This window comes from Gorilla gorilla, chromosome 6, assembly GCF_029281585.2.
Source record: "Gorilla gorilla gorilla isolate KB3781 chromosome 6, NHGRI_mGorGor1-v2.1_pri, whole genome shotgun sequence".
NCBI classification, from domain to species: Eukaryota; Metazoa; Chordata; class Mammalia; order Primates; family Hominidae; genus Gorilla; species Gorilla gorilla.
The window spans coordinates 8,985,093-9,004,293 of record NC_073230.2 but is presented as its reverse complement, the minus strand read 5'-3'; the positions used below and the strand labels follow the sequence as shown (position 1 = coordinate 9,004,293).

Here is a 19,201-nt window from a genome sequence, read left to right as displayed (position 1 = left end):
CCGAGACAGTGGACAGTGTTCACTCTTTAAAGCAATGCCCTTGTGCCCACACAGTGCGACGTCCAGCACTGTTTTCTGCTCAGCTGCGAGGGAATCTCCCCAAGCCTCCCCACCACCCCCTTTTCCTAAGTGGACCTGGGGGCCTTGGAGGTCAAGAAGAGCCAGTGGGGGCCCTGTTCTTGGCTGTCGTTTCAAGCGGCTTCTCCAGGGGGTTGACAGAGCCCTGGGCCCACATGGACAGATGATGACAAATGACCTGCAGAGGGAGACGGTGGCACATGGGGACCAGCGGAGTGAGCTGGCCTCGGCTATCTTGTTGAGCGCCTGGGAATGGAATTGGAACAGGAGCCCCGGTAAGTGACTGGAAAACTGGAATGAGGGCCTGACCGATGGGAATGAACCAGAGACAGCGGAATGATGTGCAGATGACTGAGGGAGGCGCCCTGCCACGCTGGTTTTGTAGTTTGGCATCGCAGCGAGAAAAACAACAAACCCCGTCTTGTGTGTGGTGAGGGGTGGCTCCGGCAGAGAGTGAGGATGCGTGAATTCCAAAACAACTGTGAGAAGACCAAAGGCGCCAGAGCTCTGGGGATTCAGAGTCGCTTTCAGAAATAAGGCCGGGCGCGAGGCCCACTTTGGGAGGCTGAGGCCGGAGGATGGTCTGAGCCAGGGAGGCAGAGGTTGCAGTGAACCCAGATCATGCCACTGTACTCCAGGCTGGGTGACACAGCGAGACCCTGTCTCCAAAAAAAAAAAAAAAAAAAAGAAGCAAGAAAGAAGCACACACCTGGGGATGTTTTGATGAAGACTCTGCTCTCGTGGGCCCCAGAACACCCCGAAATAGGCTGCACGAAGCCGTGAGCCCTGGCACCTGAAGGCGCGAAGGTGGGCTGGGAGTTGCTCACTGGCAAGGTGGGTGTCAGCCTGAGGAGGGCAGAGGTCAGCTGCCCCTAGCTGGGCACGATTTAGGACACAGGACGGGAGGGGGCACTGGGTCTGGAAGGAAAGGCGGGGGAGGGAGGGAGGGGTCTCCAAGGAAAGGGAAGCCAGCAGTGCTGTTCCTAAGCAGTATTCCATGGAACTCGCAGACAGGACTTGGGACACGCACCTGCCCTGCCCGTCTGACCTCACCCCGACCACCCAGGAGGGGAAGCGCCATGGAGGCCACTTCACAGGAGGGAAGATCAAGGCCCAGGGCCATGCGTGACGCCCCCACCCAAGGTTTAGCCCAGGAAGGGGGAACAAACCGCGGCTCCAGCCCTGCCCCCCACCCATTAGCCAGGGGCCTGCAGCTCCTGACTCAGCTTCCCCCATCAAACGGGGGCTCATCCCGCCCCACCCGGGTGGGAGACCCAACCTTCCAGGCCCACAGGAGCTCGTGCGTGCATCTGACGTTCCAGTCACCCGCGTAGCAGGCGTGCGTGGGCAGGGGCAGAGCTTGGTGGCGATCCATGTCCCGACACCCTCAGACTCCCGAATGGGACTTTTCAGGGGTGAGGGGGCCAAAGAAGGGGAGGCAGGGGCTGCATCACTCGTGAAGGGGCATCGGGACCCGAGCCCACTTGTGATCCCACGTCTGAAATCCACCAGACAGGGAGATTGGTCCAGGCTCACACCCGCTGGGATGGCAGGAGGCAGGGGTGGCATGTGGACAGATGTGGGTCCCAAAATCCGGGCAGGGGGGAAGGTGGAGGGTGTGGTCCGTGCCAGCTGTACCCAGGCAGGTAGGGCCGGCTGGGTGGGGAGGGGGTGGGGCTGGGAGGAGTTCCTGGGTCTGGGGAGAGGCCACTGCTCAGGAGCAATCATCTCTCAGGGACCCAGGCTGCCCGCCGCTGTGAGGAGGGGGCAGCAGAGGCCAGGAGGCCGGGGGCCGAGCTTCAGGCCCACCCCGCCTTGGCCCCCCCTCTCAGGCCCAGAGACCTGCAGCCAACCTGCCTGACAGGCTGAGCGCCACCAGGGAGGTGAGCTGCGTGGGTGTGGGAGTGCGAGAGTGTGTGTGTGTGTGGGGGGGTGCATACCAGAGGGGTGTGGTGTCCAGGCTGAGCCCCTGCACTTCAGTGGGGTGGGGGGGCTCCTAGAAAAAAAAAAACATACCTTGAAATTCAGAGAATCACAGTCCGCCAACCCCTAAGCCTCACCGCCACCTCAGAGGCTGGGCCCCAGGATGGCACCTGGACACCAAACAGGGTCTCCAGCCAGCCTGGCAAGTCCAGGCCAGACGAGCACCCCCCATCCTGGCTCCAGATGAAAGGGTGCCCCCGACCCGTACACGCCCAGGGCTGGCAGCTCCCTCAGGTGAAGGCAAGTATAGGCAGGCCCTGGGTGACTTTCTGGGGATGGGGGCAACAGAGGGACCAGGGACAGGAGCAGGGAAGTGGGGGCTTGGCCCCAGAGGACAGGACGGGAGACCTATGGGAGGAAGAGAGCAGATCCTTGGGACGGCCCCACCCTGGGATCTGGGGCTGATGGGCTCAGGCAGAACAGAACTGCTCGAGAGTCAGAAGCTGAGGCAAGCGCCCCCCTATGCTGCACCTGCCTGCCAGGTCGCCAGGTCAGCTGAGACAGTGGAGCTGAGTCCCAGGGCCTGGCCAGGCTGGCTCTCCCATGCAGCAGCCTGCGTCCCTAGAAGGGCAGATGACAGGGAGGCCAACCTGAGGCCCTGGCCCGGCCTCCCTGACCTGCCACATAGCTCGTGCCGGTGGAGACAGGCACAGGCTGGCACAGGCTCTGCCTGAGGTCACAGACACCGTACACAGCCAGAGCCAGGCCCCAGCTTGTGGCATCTGGCCCAGGGCCTCCTCCTCCTGGCTGTAGGGGCTGCTCCCCGGCCCCAGTGAGGAGGGGGCGTGTGGATCACCAGAAGGCCATGCTGCCTGCCCGCCCCACTTGGCTCCCAGGAGGCCGTGCCCGTGGACAGGAGCCGGGGGAATCCCAGAAGCAGAGCTGGGAGGATGTGGAGCCCCATCCCTGTCACCCCCTGCTCACACCCGGGGCTGCTGCCTTGGTTAACTGCTGGCCAGGGCCCCCAGGGGAGGGCCGCGGGACCAGGTGGGGCGGGCCTGGGAAGCCAGGTGTCCGAGATGGGTGCCCACCAATCACCTCATCCCCCTGGTGTGCAGCTCTGCCTGAGCTGCACACCAAATGAGCCAGCCCTGAGGAGGCGGCTCCCGGGCACCCCGAGTTCCACCCAGCAGTGAAGGAGGCAGGCAGGGGGTACACCATGCCTGTCCGCATCTGCAGAGAGACGGGCAGGCAGGGGGTCAGGGGGTGGGCACTAGCAGGGCAGCCGGCCTGGAACCAGGCAACAGCTCATGGGCCCTTAGCCGGGTTTCTCATGAGGGCAGGAGGAGGTGGCTGTGCCAGGGCCAGGGTGTGGGACTGGCTGGGCGGCTTCTCAGCCTCCCCACAGCTCTGGGCACCTGGACACAGTGAACAATGGTCAGAGGGCCCCGTCGCCTGGATCTGGGCAGACAGGTCTGTCCTGCAATGGGCTTGGTCAGTGTCCCGCTCCCGCCAGAAAAATCAGGCCCAGCCGGCCCTGCCTCCTCCTGTGACCGGGTGCAGAGGCTGTGACACCAGCACCGGGTGAGGCCTCGATCAGCCGGCGAGCCCTGTGAGCAGGTGGCAGAGCGGTCAACCTCCCGACTGCCCCTCCCTGGGGACCAGGCCCTGCTCCTGACATCCCCAGACCAGCACACTTGGTCCACGGTTCCCGAGCTGATGCATCTGGCTCAGCCAGGACAGCTGTGGGCCGAGGAGATCAGCAGGCCTCCCTGTCCAGTGCCCAGCTGGCCCTGTGAGAAAACCCCACCTTTTTCCACAGAGGATCTGCCTCTGGCGGAAGACAGAGCTTTGGAGGTCCCTCGATCTGTGTCCGGGGCCCAAGCCCTGAGCCTCCCCAAAGCCAGAGCCCTCCCAGAAGCCTGGCTCTGGTGGCTCCAGCCAAAACGGTCCTGCTGACATCTAGCCACAGTGCCTCCTGCTGTCTGCACAGCCATTCCCACCGTCAGCCCAGGGAGGGGCCTGAGGCTTCATCCTGTGCTGAGGGCTGGACGCAAATCAAGCAGGGGCTGGGGCCTCAGTTTCCCCGCCTGTAGCATGGGCGAGTTGGATGAGGGGATTCCCGGTCCCTTCCAGCTCTGCGCATGCCCAGGTACCAAAGTCTTCACCCTTCAAACGGGCCCCCAGCCATCGTCACTTCACAGTTGTCCGTGACGGTGATCCCGACACAGCCAGAGGGCGACATCCACACGCGCTGAGCCGACTGCCTGGGGCTCTGCGGGCCGGGTGGGAGGCCGGCAGGAGTACCTGTGGCTGCAGAGGGAATGCAGCTGGACGGAAGTTGGGGACCGCCTTCCAGCACCCCTGCCTGGCCAAGGGGAGACCTTAGCCCACAGGGCCACCGCCTCAGCAGGACAGCCCCCACCCCGCAACCCCCGTGCCCGGAGCATGGACAGGGCACAGCTTAAGGCTCTGGCAGCTCCTGCAGAGGGAGGACCAGCAGCAAACACAGACAGGTGGACGGGGAGTCACACATGCACTGAGGAGGGTGATGGGACGGCGGGGATGGTCTCTCCAGAGGTGACGCCTGAGGCTGCAGGACAGAGTCACCCGGGAGCAGGGTCGGTTGGTCCAGAAGGTCCCTGCCTGGGGAGCAGGCAGGCTCCAGGAGGGCCCAGCCAGGGTGTGCATGCTGTGGCTCTGGGCCCGGGCCCGGGTGGGCACTGATGGGGAGGTTAGGCAAGGCGGGCCTGAGAGCTGGGCGCGACTTCCCGAGCTTGTTCCCCACCTGGGAGCCTCCCTGGAGGGACAGTGTCAGTGGAGGAGTTGGAAAAAGCAGGCAGGGTGTCCCAGGGAAGGATGTCCCAGGGGCCCTCAGCCCGGGCCCCTCACCGACCCCTCAAGGATGCTGGACGCATTGATGCACCTATCGTTCCCATCTCTAAAAGGGGAACAGGCCGGACGTGGTGGCTCAAACCTGTAATCCCAGCACTTTGGGAGGCTGAGGCGGGCAGATCACCTGAGGTCAGGAGTTCAAGCCCAGCCTGGCCAACGTGGTGAAACCCCGTCTTTACTAAAAATACAAAAATTAGCTAGGTGTGGTGGTGGGTGCCTGTAATCCCAGCTACTCGGGAGGCTGAGGCAGGAGAATCACTTGAACCCAGGAGGCGGAGGTTGCAGTGAGCCGAGATCACGCCATTGTACTCCAGCCTGGCGACAGAGCGAGACTCCGTCTCAAAAAATAAATTAATTAAAAATAAAAGGGGAACAGTGGCTCCAGTCATTCCAGCCTCAACCCCTTGAGCCCTGTTGCCCAGGGCTGTGGGAGGGTAGGAGATATGAAGGACAAAGAGTGTGTGGATCCGTTGCGGGCACGGAGCGGGACTTGGTAATGGTGGCCCCAGCAACATGAGCCCAAGCGTAACCAGAACAGGACAAGAGGTGGGCTGAGGGCCCACGTCCCTCTCCCAGGAGCCGGGGTGAGTGAGTTTTTTCTCCACAGGGGCCTCTGCATGGGGGTGACAGGGACGCTCAGGGCCCCGCAACCCCTTGCCAGACCCCGAAGAGTCCAGGGACTGGGCTGTCACTCCCCCCCTCCTGCCTTGATCCACAAAAACCAGAAATATTTCCTTTTTTTTTTTTTTTTTTTTTTTGACACAGAGTCTCCCTCTGTCCCCAGGCTGGAGTGCAGTGGTGTGATCTCAGCTTACTGCAACCTCTGCCTTCTGAGTTCAAGCGATTCTCCTGTCTCAGCCTCTTGAGTAGCTGGAATTACAGGTGCACGCTGCCACACCTAGCTAATTTTTGCATATTTCGTAGAGACGGGGTTTCACCATGTTGGCCAGGCTGGTCTCGAACTCCTGACCTCAAGTGATCCACCCACCTTGGCCTCCCAAAGTGTGGGGATGACAGGCGTGAGCCACCACGCCCGGCCCAGAAAACATAAATGTTTCCAACACATCTCTTGGGGCGTGGATTTTTTTTTTAAATTCAGATGAAATTCACATAACATCAATTTACCCAGGTTTAAGTGAACGATTCGGTGGCAGTAAGTATGTCCACAGTGCTGTGTGCCTGCCGCCTCTACCTCATTTCAGGACCCCTGTCACCCCCCAGAGAAACCCTGTACCATTAGCTCTCCACCCCTCCTCCTGCAGCCCGGCCCTCCTTGGCCTGCCGCAGACCTCTCCCACCTGTCCCCACCAGGTGGCAGCTGCCTGGCCGTCTGGCATAGGCAGGTGAGGGCGCCAGGCGGCCAGCAGGTTCCTGGGAGCCAGCTGCCACCCAGCAAACAGCCGGGAGGATAGGGTGTCAGCCGTGGGAGGGGACAGGAGGGGACGGGCCTGCAGCCTGGGGCCCAGGTGGGCCGCTGGGGACGTGAGGCACCGGCTGCCCCGCCCCAGCCTGGCACAGCCCTTCAGACCGTGGCCTTGCCGCACCCACAGTGGGGCCTCCAGTTGGGGCCACGTGGCCATGAGAATGACCAGCTAGGCTTCCCTGGAGGCCGGGCCTCCCTGGACTGGGCCAGGTGCTTCCTGCCAGCAAAGGTAGACCTGGGCCCTGTGACCGCAGACCAGAGGGAGAGGAGGAGGCTGGACTGGGCTGCAAGCGTGGGAGAGGGTGGACTCAGGGCCCCAGCAGGTTAGTGGGAGATGGAACAGGCACCCAGGGCTGCCAAGAACCCCAGCAAAGCCGGGCTCCCAGGTGGGTGGGCAGGTCCCAGAGCCAGTGGGGGCCGGCTCCTCCCATGAGGGTGGCTGCACACCCCCTCCTGCCGGGGCAGGCGGTGCTGGTCTGCGCCCGCTCCCCAGACCTCCCGGGCAGGCAGGGCAGCAGGGGTTCCCCCTTTTCTGCCCCACTGGAAGACGGTCTTTGTCCCCTAAGAAGCAGGCTCCCAGCAAGCCTGAGACTCGGAGGTGGAAGCTGGTTTTACAAGGGGGAATTGAGGTGGGACCCTCAGGTCGCAGGTGGCTGATGGGTGAGCTTCGATGGCTGAGCTCGGAGCAGGGAGGGAGCCGGGCCTGGCGCTGGTGTCCGTGTTGGGGGTGCGGCCTGGTGGGTGGCTCAGCCTCAGCTCCCGTCTCACTGTCTCCTCCCTCCCCGGCTGCTTCCTGCTGCCGGGAGCCAGTACCTTTGCCCTCACTCCTCCCGGTGTGTGTCCTCCCTCCCTCTGCAGATGAGTAATGTCTCAGGGATCCTGGAGACAGCCAGCCTCCCCTTGGTGTCAGCGACCTGGCCACAGCCCAGCCCCCCACCGGCCGTGCCAGCTGGGCCGCAGATGGACCACATGGGGAACAGCTCCCAGGGGGCCCCCTGGCTCTTCCTCACCTCCGCACTGGCCCGAGGCGTCTCGGGGATCTTCGTGTGGACTGCCCTGGTGCTCACCTGCCACCAGGTAAGCCCTTCCGCCCCCGAGCCTCCTTCAGGACCTTGGTCTCCACAGGATGTGGCCGTGGCTCAGCCCGGTCCCCCTGGGTGCTGCTGCTACAGACGCTGTCAGAAGTGGGATCGGCCAGGGCACAGGGGAGGGGATGAGCTTCCCCAGGACGTGGCGTGTGGGAGCCGGGCCTGAGAATGGGGAGGTCTCTGCCAGGCTGAGGGCAGAGCGCCCACCGGGCACCCCTGGCTACTTCACAGGCTCGTCACTCGGCTCACTGAGGTCCGCAGTGTGGTCCCATTTCACAGACAAGAATACTGAGTCTCAGAGAGACCAGAGGTCTTTCCCAGGCTCACATAGCCAGAAAGGGGAAGGGGCCTTCTCCTTGCAGAGGCGTGACACCCTGGAGAAGGCTGGTGGGAGGTCGGCAGGGGTTGGACTTTGCTCTGTAGGGAGCTGGGGAGCAAAGGTCACAGCTTGCTAGAGGGACTGGGACTCCTGTGCAGGAGATGGGCGAGAAGCAACTTCCCCAAGCCCGAAGCCACACACAGCCCCCGACCCAGAGCAGCCGCCAGGTGGGAATAGAACAGCCCCCAGGTAGAGAAGCGGCCAGGCGCTGTGGCAAGGAAGGGCCAGGCAGGGGCAAGGAGGAAGTGGTGCCCGAGGGCAGGGGCTGGGCAGAGAGGGCAGGGAGTCAGGCACAGGACCCTCCTGAGAGCCTCAGATACACAGAGAGGCCAGGGCGGTGTGCGCAGGGGTGGGGTGGGAGTGCGTGTGCAGGCCCGCGAGGGCCACACGGCTGCAGGGGTTTGTCCAGAGCCCTTGACCCCAGTGCGGTGAGGTGGCTTTCAGGGGGTGCTGGGAGCCCAGGAAGGCTGTGGAGGGCTGGGCTGAGAGCAGAGCTGCTTCCCGGGTGCACGGGGCACTGGTGTAGGGAATGGATCTGTAGGTGAGCCGGGGCAGGGGGCCATCAGGAGACTGGCAGGCAGGGACACCGGTGGCCACAAGCCTCCGAGGGAGCATCTCAGTGACAGTTTATTAACTGCTTATTAGCCGGGCATGGGGGCCTGCACTGTTAGTCCCAGCTACTTGGGAGGCTGAGATGGGAGGATCGCTTGAGCCCAGTTCAAGGTTGCAGTGAGCTATGAACAGATAACCAGAACCCACGGTAGACGTGTATGAGTGTGGCCTGGAGTGTGCAGAGCCGCGGAGGCAGTGCTGAGGCAGGCCCTTCCTGTAAGGCCATCAGAGAGGGCTTCCCAGAGGAGGCCGTCTTTCCGCTGTAATCCTGGGAACCGGCTGTGTGTGCGCGGCTATAGTGTGGCTTCAGCTTCATGGGGCCTCGCAGTCAAGACAGGGCTCACGGAGACCCCTTGGGCTGGAGTTCAGGCCCTGTCCCACCCCTGAGCCCACCGCCAGAGTCACCCTTGAGTGAGGAGTCCCAGGCAGGACACAGAGTGGCTGGATCCCCCTCACTTTATACATGGGAGGACCGAGGCCGGAGAGGACAGTGGCTTGTCAAGGTCACCCAGCCAGGCAGCGCCAGCCCCGGGAGAGGTCTCCTGATGGCTGGTCATGCCGTCCCTCCCAGGGACCAGCGGGGAGCGTGTGACTGATAAGAGTCTGTTCCTGCCTCCAACCTCCCCCAACTCCCTGAGCTGCACCCCAAGCGGCCAGGTGCACGTAGCCTCTGTTTGCCCACCGCCACGCATGCACCTCCTCCAGAAGGCCTTCCCCAGGAGCCCCCGTGTGCCCAGCTCCCAGGCTCAGCTGACCCTGTCTCAAAGACCCTGTAGTTGAGTTGTATCCTCACAGAAAACATGGAAAATTGGTCAGGCGTGGTGTCTCACACCTGTAATCCCAGCATTGTGGGAGGCCAAGGCGGGTGGATCACCCGAGGTCAAGAGTTTGAGACCAGCCTGGCCAACATGGGGAAACTCTGTCTCTACTAAAAATACAAAAATTAGCCGGGCATGGTAGTACGCGCCTATAATCCCAGCTACTCAGGAGGCTGAGGCAGGAGAATCACTTGAACCCGGGAGGTGGAGGTTGCAGTGAGTTGAGATTGCACCACTGCACCCCAGCCTGGGCAACAGAGCAAGACTCTGTCTCAATAAAAAAAAATAATAATTAAAAATTTAAAAAAAAACATGGAAAATCTAGAAAGGTTTAAAGGCAAACACTATAATCACCCATATTTTTTCCCAGGCTTTCTCTTTTTTTAGGCAAGATCTCACTCTGTGACCCAGGCTGGAGTCCAGTGGCGCAATCAGTGCTCACTGCAGCCTCCACCTCCCGGATTTAAGCCGTCCTCCCACCTCAGCCTCCCGAGTAGCTGGGACTGCAGGCGCCCGCCACCACGCCTGGCTAATTTTTGTATTTTTTAGTAGAGATGGAGTTCGCCCTGTTGACCAGGCTGGTCTCGAACTCCTGAGCTCAGGCAATCCGCCCACCTTGGCCTCCCAAAGTGCTAAGATTACAGGCGTGGGCCACCGTGCCTGGCTCCTAGGGAGGGACAAATTCTTAGGAATCAAAGGGTGCACATCCTTTGGAAGCCCCCACAGCAAAAGCCAATGTGCCTTCTGAGAGTCTGCCCAGCCCAGGACCAGGACGTGTCCCCTCTCCTTCCCCCGGGTTGGACACTTAGCTGGGCTCTAGAAACGCCTGCTGAATGAAGGAATGAGTGAGCGTTCCCATTCCCAGGCTAAGAACAAACAGGACCCTCACTCATGCCCAAGGAACTTATTCAGAAAAAAAAACACCTATTGTACAACATGGTGACTGTTATAAATAGCAATGTATTCTCTGCTTGAACATTGCCAAGAGAGTACCTTTTACATGTCCTCCCCGCAAAGAAATGCTACGTATGAGAGATAATGGAGATGCTCATGGGTTTGACTCAGCCATTCCCCACGAACACACATATCGGACATCGCGCTGCACACTGTAAATGCATACAGTTTTGATTTGCCAGTTTAAAAAATAAATTTTAGGCCAGGTGCAGTGGCTCACGACTATAGTCCCAGCACTTTGGGAGACGGAGGCAGGAGGATCCCTTGAGCCTAGGACTTTGAGACCAGCCTGGGCAACACAGTGAGACCCTGTCTGTACAAAAAATACAAAAATTAGCCAGGCAAGGTGGTGCACACCTGTAGTCCCAATACTCGGCAGGCTGAGGTAGGCAGATCACTCGAGCCCGGGAGTTCAAGGCTGCAGTGAGCCATGATTGTACCACTGCACTCCAGTCTGGGCGACAGAGCGAGACCCTGTCTCAAAAAAAAACCTGGGCAAGAGAGCGAGACCATGTTTCTCAAAAAATATATATATATTTTTTGAGACAGGGTCTTGCTCTGTCCACCCAGGCTGGAGTGCAGTGGTGCAATCTTGGTTCACCGCAACCTCCACCTCCCAGGCTCAAGCGATTCTCCTGCCTCAGCCTCTCTAGTAGCTGGGATTACAGGCGCGCGCCACCATGCCTGGCTAATTTTTGTGTATTTAGTAGAGACTGTGTTTCACCATGTTGGCCAGGCTGGTCTTGAACTCCTGACCTCAAATGATCCACCCACCTCGGCCTCCCAAAGTGCTGGGATTATAGGTGTGAGCCACGGCACCCGGCCATAAAAAGTCAATTCTTCAAACGTGTATTATTTTTAGTTGTAACCAGAAATATGTATTTAACATATACATTCATACTTATATGTACTTCTATACTAAATACGTATAAAAGTATGTATCTAATTACAATAGGCAAACAATTTATTTTCTCTAATTGTAATAAGGATGCCCATTGTAGAAAACTAGAAAATGCAAACATAGAAGGTGCCTGGTGGCCTGCGCCCACCCCCACCTCCTTCCCGGCTCACCTGGGCTGGTCCAGGGGTACCGGGCGGGCCCGGCTCTCACGCTAACCCTCCTGCGCCCAGATCTATCTGCACCTGCGCTCCTATACCGTGCCACAGGAGCAACGTTACATCATCCGCCTGCTCCTCATCGTGCCCATCTACGCCTTCGACTCCTGGCTCAGCCTCCTCCTCCTGGGAGACCACCAGTACTACGTCTACTTCGACTCTGTGCGGGACTGCTACGAAGGTGGGCGCTGGGCTGCGTCAGGTCGGGGGAGCGGAGGGAGAGACTCCCCGGGGCCTGCATGCACGCACACACTTCCGTGGCCAGCCCCCAGGGCACCCCACTCTCCCGGCCCCTGTCAGAGGGGCTGCCAGGGTAGTCAGGGTTAGCGGCGCTGGCAGGCCTGGAACACACGACCGACCCCACAGCCTCCGTGAGAGGGGCTCGGTGGACCTGCCCTGGCCTGGGGTGAAAGCGGGGCCCTGATGGAGCACCCTGACCCTCTCAGGCTGCCCCGCTGGGGATGGGGTCCATCAGGAGCCTCTTGCTGTGTGGCCTGCCGGGCTCAGCCCCTCCTGAGCCTCCTCCTGTCCTGGTGAGATGGGTGCCATGGGGTCCCGGTGCAGCTCAGGGCTCACGGCCGGTCCCCCTCTGTGCTCCCTGCAGCCTTTGTCATTTACAGCTTCCTGAGCCTGTGTTTCCAGTACCTGGGAGGCGAGGGCGCCATCATGGCTGAGATTCGTGGAAAGCCCATCAAGTAAGCCCGTCACCCCAGAGCCCCCACACCCCACACACCTGGGACAGGGAGCCCGGCGGCGCCGGGGCTGCATTCTCCCGCACCGGCTCAGGGACGTCCCCCGCAGGTCCAGCTGCTTCTACGGCACCTGCTGCCTCCGGGGCATGACCTACTCCATTGGGTTCCTGCGCTTCTGTAAGCAGGTGAGGGGCCCCCAGCCCTGCCCGCCCTCCTCCCACCCAAGCCTGTCAGGCGCCCTAGCCAGCCCAGCGCCACCCCACCCAGTGTCAGGGGGCTGCTTATTGCTGGCTGCCCCAATCCCTGTTCCTGGGCCCCTGGGGGACCTGGCCCCAGGCCCACCAGGTGCCGTCGCCCCCAGGCCACTCTGCAGTTCTGCCTGGTGAAGCCCGTCATGGCCGTCACCACCATCATCCTCCAGGCATTTGGCAAATACCACGACGGGGACTTCAAGTAAGGCGGGAGCTGCGGGGACACCTGGCATGAGGTGGGCACTGGGTCCCCCAGGGCCCGGGAGTGGGGCCCAACGAGGCGGACTTGGTGTCCAGCTGGGCTCAAGTAAGGTGGGAGCTGCGGGGGCACCTGGCATGAGGTGGGCACTGGGTCCCCTGGGGCCCAGCGGTGGGGCCCAACAAGGCAGGCTTGGCGTCCAGCTGGGCTAGGGGCCCCGCTCAAGACAGGTACCCACTTCTTCTCCACAAGGACCTCGGTGCCTGCCAAGGCCGGGGGCCTGAACCTCCCCTCACAGGACACGGCCAGGGTGAGTCTAGCGTCTGTGCCAGCATCTGTGCTGAGGACCCCAGGGCTTCTGGCCAGGCAGTGATGGCCCCAGCCCCCGCCCAGCTTTGAGCACTCTTGGTATTAAGGGCACCTGGGCCAAGGGGACCAAGGTCCACCCCGACCTGTTGGCTGAACAGACAGGCAGCCACCCAGCACAAGGAGGACCTCTGCGAAGGTCCACACACATGCTCACCAACACCACACAGATGCTCACACACGTGGACACGTGCTGTCACCTGTGCGCACACATCACACACGTGCATCACGTTCCCACATGCACACAGCACATGCGCAAACCGTGCACACACCACCACCACACACGTATGTACACTCACATGCACGCAATATGTGCACACACACAGCGCACCCCACCCGTGTGCACACGACATACATGCACACACCTATGTGCACACACTCACACGGGAACGACACCTGTGTGTCCACCACACAGAGGATCTTCAGGCAGTGGCCAGGTGGACGGGGTTGGGAGGTGGCGTTCCGACAAGAGGCAGCCTGGATGCTGCCTGAGCAGTGGACAGGATCCTGGGACGAGGAGGAGCAGGGCCGGTAGGGAGAACGGCCACATGTCCCTGCCCTACCCCTGCATAGGCCCCCCAGCCACCCCCAGCTCCCCACGCTCTCCTGCAGGCCCTGGAGTGAGGATCAGATCGGGGCAGGATCCCTGCAGGGCCCATGCTCCCAAGCTCAGGGTGGGGGCCAGGCCGAGGGTGCGGCGGCGGTGGCTCTAGGGTGGGGACAGTAGCGGGGTCGTGGGACCGCCCTGACCACAGCCCCCGTCTGTCCCAGTGTCCGCAGCGGCTACCTCTATGTGACCCTCATCTACAACGCCTCCGTCAGCCTCGCCCTCTACGCCCTGTTCCTCTTCTACTTCACCACCAGGGAGCTCCTGCGGCCCTTCCAGCCCGTCCTCAAGTTCCTCACCATCAAAGCCGTCATCTTCCTGTCGTTCTGGCAAGGTGTGTGGGGCAGGTGGGGCAGGTGGGGCAGGGGTGCTACCGAGGTGGGGGCTGCAGTCCAGTGAGCCTGGGGTCACCTCACGCCCCTTTCCCCAGCCCCCACGTGCTTCAGTTTCTCCAGCTGCAGCACAGGTCAGCTGGAAGCCAGGGTAGAACCTGCGGGCATGAGGGAGTGGAGAGGTCCCGCCAGCACGGGGGAGTGGGGAGGTCCTGCCAGCAGGTCTGGCCCCACGGTCGGTGGAGAGAGGTCGCACAGAGGCCACACCGGTGTTTCCTGAGTCCTGGTCCCCACTGGGCCCTGGGCCAGGCCAGGGCACTGACAGTCCACCTTGGCAGAGGAGGATGGCCACCAGACAGGGCACGGGCCCAGGATCTGGGGCTGGAGCAGCAGGGTGGGCCCGGGAGAGCTCCTGAGCACCTGCTGTGCCGAGACCCCCGACTTTGGAGGCGCCCTGCCCCCCTGAACCTCAGTCTCCCGGGGTGGGACAAGACCACACGGACGGGGTCACAGCACCTGTCAGAGGAGCCGCTGCGGGGTCCGGGGCCTCTTCCTCCCCTGCAGACCCCGTCTGGGGCTGGGGCTGAGCGGCCGTGGCGTCCGCAGGGCTGCTGCTGGCCGTCCTGGAGCGGTGCGGGGTCATCCCGGAGGTGGAGACCAGTGGCGGGAACAAGCTGGGGGCTGGCACGCTGGCCGCCGGCTACCAGAACTTCATCATCTGCGTGGAGATGCTGTTCGCCTCCGTGGCCCTGCGTTATGCCTTCCCCTGCCAGGTGTACTCAGAGAAGAAGGAGAATTCACCAGGTACACCCTGCCTTCCAGCCGGGGCACCCGGAGCGCACAGCCCTGCCCCGGGCGCCAAGTCTGTGTCCGTGCCATTCTCGAGGCCCAGGAATGCCAGCTCGCTGGGCAGGGAGATGGGCAAAGGGCATCCGGCTCCAGACAGGCACCTGGGCTGTGTGGGGTCCAGGCGGTCCCAGACCCCGATGGTGATGGGGGATGGGTGTCCCCTGCCAGGCACACCCCCATTAGGGCGGGGACAGCCTGTGGCCTGCTGGCTTCTCATCAGTCACTGTGGAGAGACCAGGGTGCCCACCCGAGGCCAGCCAAAGGCGTACTCCGCTGCTTGGAGCCCCTCGGAAGCTCTAGGGGACGTGGTCCTTGGCAGGGGTCTGGCCAGGGACAGGCCCGGTGCTGGGTGGAGCAAGCTGGGCTGGGGTCCAGGGGTCTGGGGCCACCCTCTGCTGGCCGAGGCCAGACCTGGACATGCACGAGCTACAGCCCTGGGCATCCTGGGAGGGGGCTTGTCCGGGGGGCTGGATTGCAGAGGGGATGGTGGGGCTCATACACTGCCCTCCCCCAGCGCCCCCGGCACCCATGCAGAGCATCTCCAGCGGCATCAGGGAGACAGTGAGCCCCCAGGACATCGTGCAGGACGCCATCCACAACTTCTCCCCCGCCTACCAGCACTACACGCAGCAGGCCACGCACGAGGCGCCCAGGCCCGGCACCCACCCCGGCGGCGGCTCCGGCGGGAGCAGGAAGAGCCGGAGCCTGGAGAAGCGTATGCTGATCCCCTCGGAGGACCTGTAGGGGGGCCTGGGCTGCCAGTGCTGTAGGGACCCAGGCTGCCCAGGCCTCTGGGGAAGAACAGGGTCCCCCCACCCACCAACTCCTGCCAAAGGTGGGGCCTCTCCTGAGAGCCCACCTGTGAGGCCCTCGGAGCCCACTTCCCATCCTCCCTCCAGCCAGGGGGTCAGGGCACCTGATGGCCCTGCCAGGCACCCAGGTGGGCCTGCCACCCCAGGAGAGGGCACCTGAGCCAATCGGAAGAGCCTGGGGACCCCCTGGGATCACCCGGCCATCAGCCCCAGGGGCCACTGTGGGGCAGAGAGTGAGTGTGGCTGCGGGGCCTTGGCTGCATGGGCCCCACGGGAGCTGTGAGTGGGTCAGACTCCCTGGTTCAGGAGACAGACAGCGGACGGATCCCAGGCTGGGCAGCTGGAGGGAGGGGCGCCAGGGCGCTGGGCAGCCAGGCTCTGACACAGTCAGCAGCTCCGGGCGCCGCAGGCGGGCGGGGTCCACACAGGCTGGCCGGGGCTGGGCCTCCTCGGAGCCTGCTATGGCCCTCGTGAGCACGTGGAGAAGGGCCCACGTGTCTCCACACGCCAGCCACAGGGGAGCCCTGGCCAGGCGCCCACCCAGGGGAACGTGTGCCTGGGATGGGTCACGGAACCACTGGGCACCTGTGAGGCTGGCCAGCACGGTGGGGCTGTGGGAATCGCTCTTATTTATATTTAAACACCTTGGATTTTCTACCGGGTCTTGGCTTATGTTCCCGCAGGGCATGAGCCTGAGGAGCAGGACGCGGTGGGGGTCACAGGAGGCTGCTGCTCAGAGTCTGCATGCGGGAAAGGGGTCCCACCTGTCTGGGGTGGGCAGCCTCGTGGTCCAGGGCAGTGCAGGGCAGAGCCTGGGCTGTGCGATCACAGCCGCTGCCTTTCTCCTGGGAGCCTCCACTTTCTCCAAAACGGGCCTTGTGCCAGCCCCACCCGCGGCGAGCGGACAAGGCCACGAGGGCAGGGCCCTGAGTACCTGGGCGGGGGGGACACTCCCAGGGGGCACAGAGGGGGCTCCCACCTGGGCACCTGCCTCCTCCCCTTCTCTTCTTCCTCCACGTGCCAGGTGGGGCCCTGGGTTTGAGGAGCCGAGCCTCGAACGCGTGCCCTGCCCGCAGGAAGCTGGAGGCTCCCAAGTGGCCTTGGAAATTGCGGCCGCGAGAACAGTAGCCGCCCAGGGACTAAGGGGGCTTCTGGGAGGACACAGCTGGCCCAGGGCGAGGGGTGTCACTGCAGGGCGCCCCCCAGGCCCAGGGCCCGTCAGGGGACAGTACGGTGACCCGGCCTGCAGGTGGCAGTCGGTTCTGTGTGTCTGGGGCCCGCAGCACAGGTTGGGTGGGGGCTGGGGCAGGGGCAGCAGAAGCGGGCAAGGCCTGGGGGGCTCAGGCACTGGGCGTGGAGAGCAGACAGGAAGCTCCAGTGGGCACCACCCCGGGACCGCGGCTCCCACCCATGCTGCCCCCACCCATGGCCACGGCCACCGGGAACAGCGGGACCTGGGGTCTCCGAGGGACTCAGCAGGGTGGGCACAGACCAGTGGAGTCCGGGCTAGAGAGGGCCAGCTACCAGCCTCTTGCTTCCTGGGCTGAGGACATGGGGATCCAAGGCCAGTGGGTCTGCAGGGCCCAGCCCGGCTGCCTGATAAGATAGGCCAAGCTCCTCCCTGCATGGCTGCAAAGACGCCCACCTGTCTTATTGGATCCCCACAGGGATAGACCCACCAGGCGGCCCCTGTGTCTCACTCTGTCAGCAGGTGGGGGCGTGGTGCTCCCCAGGGACCTGCTGCCAAGGGGCAGTTTCTGGAGGCTGGGGACACTGGCCGGGCTCTAGGCCTGCTCTGCCCTTGCCGTGGGGAAGGCCGCCCCGATAGGGGTCGAGTTGCTCAAATCTGCGTTTGGAGGGTGCGTGGCCGAGGGCTCCCCTTCTGGAGACCCAGACACCGCCTGGGCTCCGGGTGGCAGAGGCTGAGGTGTCGGGGGCTGAGCCCCTATGTCAGCAACACCTCAGGCCTGCGTTTTAGGACAGGGGAGAAGTCAGTTTCCTCCAAATGCCCCCTCAGACCAGCTGAGGACTGTGCCAGGAAACTGACATGCTCAGCGCTCACGCCAGCTGGGACAGCGACCAAGCCCAGAGAGATGGAGCAATTGCCTGAGGTCACAGAGCAGGGACTTGGACACCAGGCAGCCGGCTCCACAGAGGCCCTCTCTCCTCCCTGCCTCCTGACCCTCAGACGCCTCCGCCTCCGCGGGTGAGGCTGCTTCTGCTTCTTTCCAATACGACTCGAAGGAAAGCCCTGAGGGCCGAGCCCGCTCTGTGTGGACGGAAGGCAGCGTGGGGTGGTCCAGGCCGGGGCTCAACCTGCCTCGAGGGGGAGCGTGGGCGCATGTGAGCGGGAGGGACGGAGACCAGCATGGTTCCAGTGTCGTCATCGCTGCTGAAAAAGGGGTTTCCCGGTGACAGGCCCCGACAGAGGAGCAGGCCGTGAGGCAGGCAGGAGCCGCGTGTCTGGGCCCAGCGCGCCCGCCAAGCTCTCTAGCCTCTCCTGGCCTCAGTGTCCTTGTCTGGGAGATGGTCCAGCTGAAAATCCCCAGCATCCACAAGGAAGGGTGGAAGCCCTGGGGGCCCCGGCCTGGCCCGGGTGCAGGCTGCATGGCCGGGCGGGGCGGCATCTCCCTTCACAGCTTCCCCGTCTGTCCGCAGCCTCCAGGAGCCCCACACAGGGCTGGGGCTCTGTGCCCCCAACTCACACCCATCGGCTCCCCCAGGAGGAGCAGGCTGGGCCCAGAGCTGCAGGGTGGGCTGACTTAGCTGGGGAAAGTGCCATCCCTGCCATTGCTAGTGACAAGCTTGGGCTGCTGTGGCCCCAGCACAGATTCAACACTCACTGCGTCATGTGCCAGCTGTTGCACACTCACCTCCACGCCCAACTCACAGGAAGCAAGGCTGGGAAGGAGGGAATTGGCCCCAGGCCACACAGATGCTGAGAGTTGGGATTATGATCGGGTGCAGTGGTTCACACCTGTAATTCCAGCACTTGGGGAGGCCAAGGCGAGTGGATTGCTTGAGCCCAGGAGTCTGAGACCAGCCTGGGCAACATGGTAAAACCCCACCTCTACAAAAAAAAAAAATACAAAAATTAGCTGGGCGTAGTGGTGCGTGCCGGCGGTCCCAGCTACTCAGGAGGCTGAGATGGGAGGATTGCTTGAGCCTGGGAGGTCGAGGCTGCAGTGAGCTGTGATCACGCCCCTGCACTCCAGCTTGGGTGACAGAGCAAGATCCTGTCTCAAAAAACTCGAGTTGGGATTTCACCCTGCGTGGTCCAGCACTGAACAGCGTTCACACCTCGGTCAGCTCAGCCCCAAAAGCGGGGAAGGCCGGGCGGGGTGGGGACGGCATGTGGGCAGGCCCGTGGCTTTTCGGAGGAGTCCACGGGCTTCCGGCCACTGTGCAGGGGCGCTTTGCTCTCTGCTCCCAGACAGACCCTGTCTTGCTCACAGCTTCCTGCAGGCTCCTCTGAGAGTCCAGCAAAGCTGGGCGAGATGTCTCCCAGGGAAGGGGGACACTGACAGCCGTGCTGCTCTCTGCTCCTTCCACTGGAAGGGAGAGGCTGCATGGACAGGGGGCTCCGGGTGGGGCAGATGGGGACACTCAGGACTGCGGCCTGACCCTCGGAGACTGAGCCCAGGACGTGGCCACCTGACCAGCACCTCCCCCGTGGCTGTCCCAGCCTCACGGTCACAGGCCAGCAGTCTGGGAAAGCCACTTACACGTAGTGCCCGGATCCTGACCCCGGTGAGGGACAGGCGGGGTCCCCTGGGATTGGGGGGCTGTGGTTCTTGGCCCAAGAAA

General features: G+C 62.9%; 1 protein-coding gene across 2 annotated transcripts; it reads left to right on the top strand.

Moving 5' to 3' along the window:
• The first annotated feature begins 1,817 nt into the window (after positions 1 to 1,817).
• TMEM184A (transmembrane protein 184A) lies at positions 1,818 to 19,130 on the top strand. Of its 2 annotated transcripts, XM_055346754.2 has the most exons (9): positions 1,818 to 1,961; positions 7,178 to 7,396; positions 11,302 to 11,467; positions 11,891 to 11,981; positions 12,088 to 12,163; positions 12,340 to 12,431; positions 13,566 to 13,735; positions 14,340 to 14,537; positions 15,097 to 19,130. In XM_055346754.2, the coding sequence occupies exons 2-9, from the start codon at positions 7,178 to 7,180 to the stop codon at positions 15,324 to 15,326; spliced, it is 1,242 nt and encodes a 413-aa protein (XP_055202729.1). In that variant the 5' UTR covers positions 1,818 to 1,961; the 3' UTR covers positions 15,327 to 19,130. The 2 variants fall into 2 exon arrangements, with proteins under 2 accessions (XP_055202729.1, XP_055202730.1); XM_055346755.2 differs by lacking the exon at positions 12,340 to 12,431 and having other exon boundaries at positions 15,097 to 16,046.
• The last annotated feature ends 71 nt before the right edge of the window (positions 19,131 to 19,201 follow it).

Coding starts and splice junctions, on each gene's coding strand:
- TMEM184A (XM_055346754.2), top strand. CDS start 7,178: ATGAGTAATGTCTCAGGGATCCTGGAGACAGCCAGCCTCCCCTTGGTG. Junction 12,432..13,565: donor TACCACGACGGGGACTTCAA/GTAAGGCGGGAG, acceptor CGTCTGTCCCAG/TGTCCGCAGCGGCTACCTCT. Junction 13,736..14,339: donor CTTCCTGTCGTTCTGGCAAG/GTGTGTGGGGCA, acceptor TGGCGTCCGCAG/GGCTGCTGCTGGCCGTCCTG.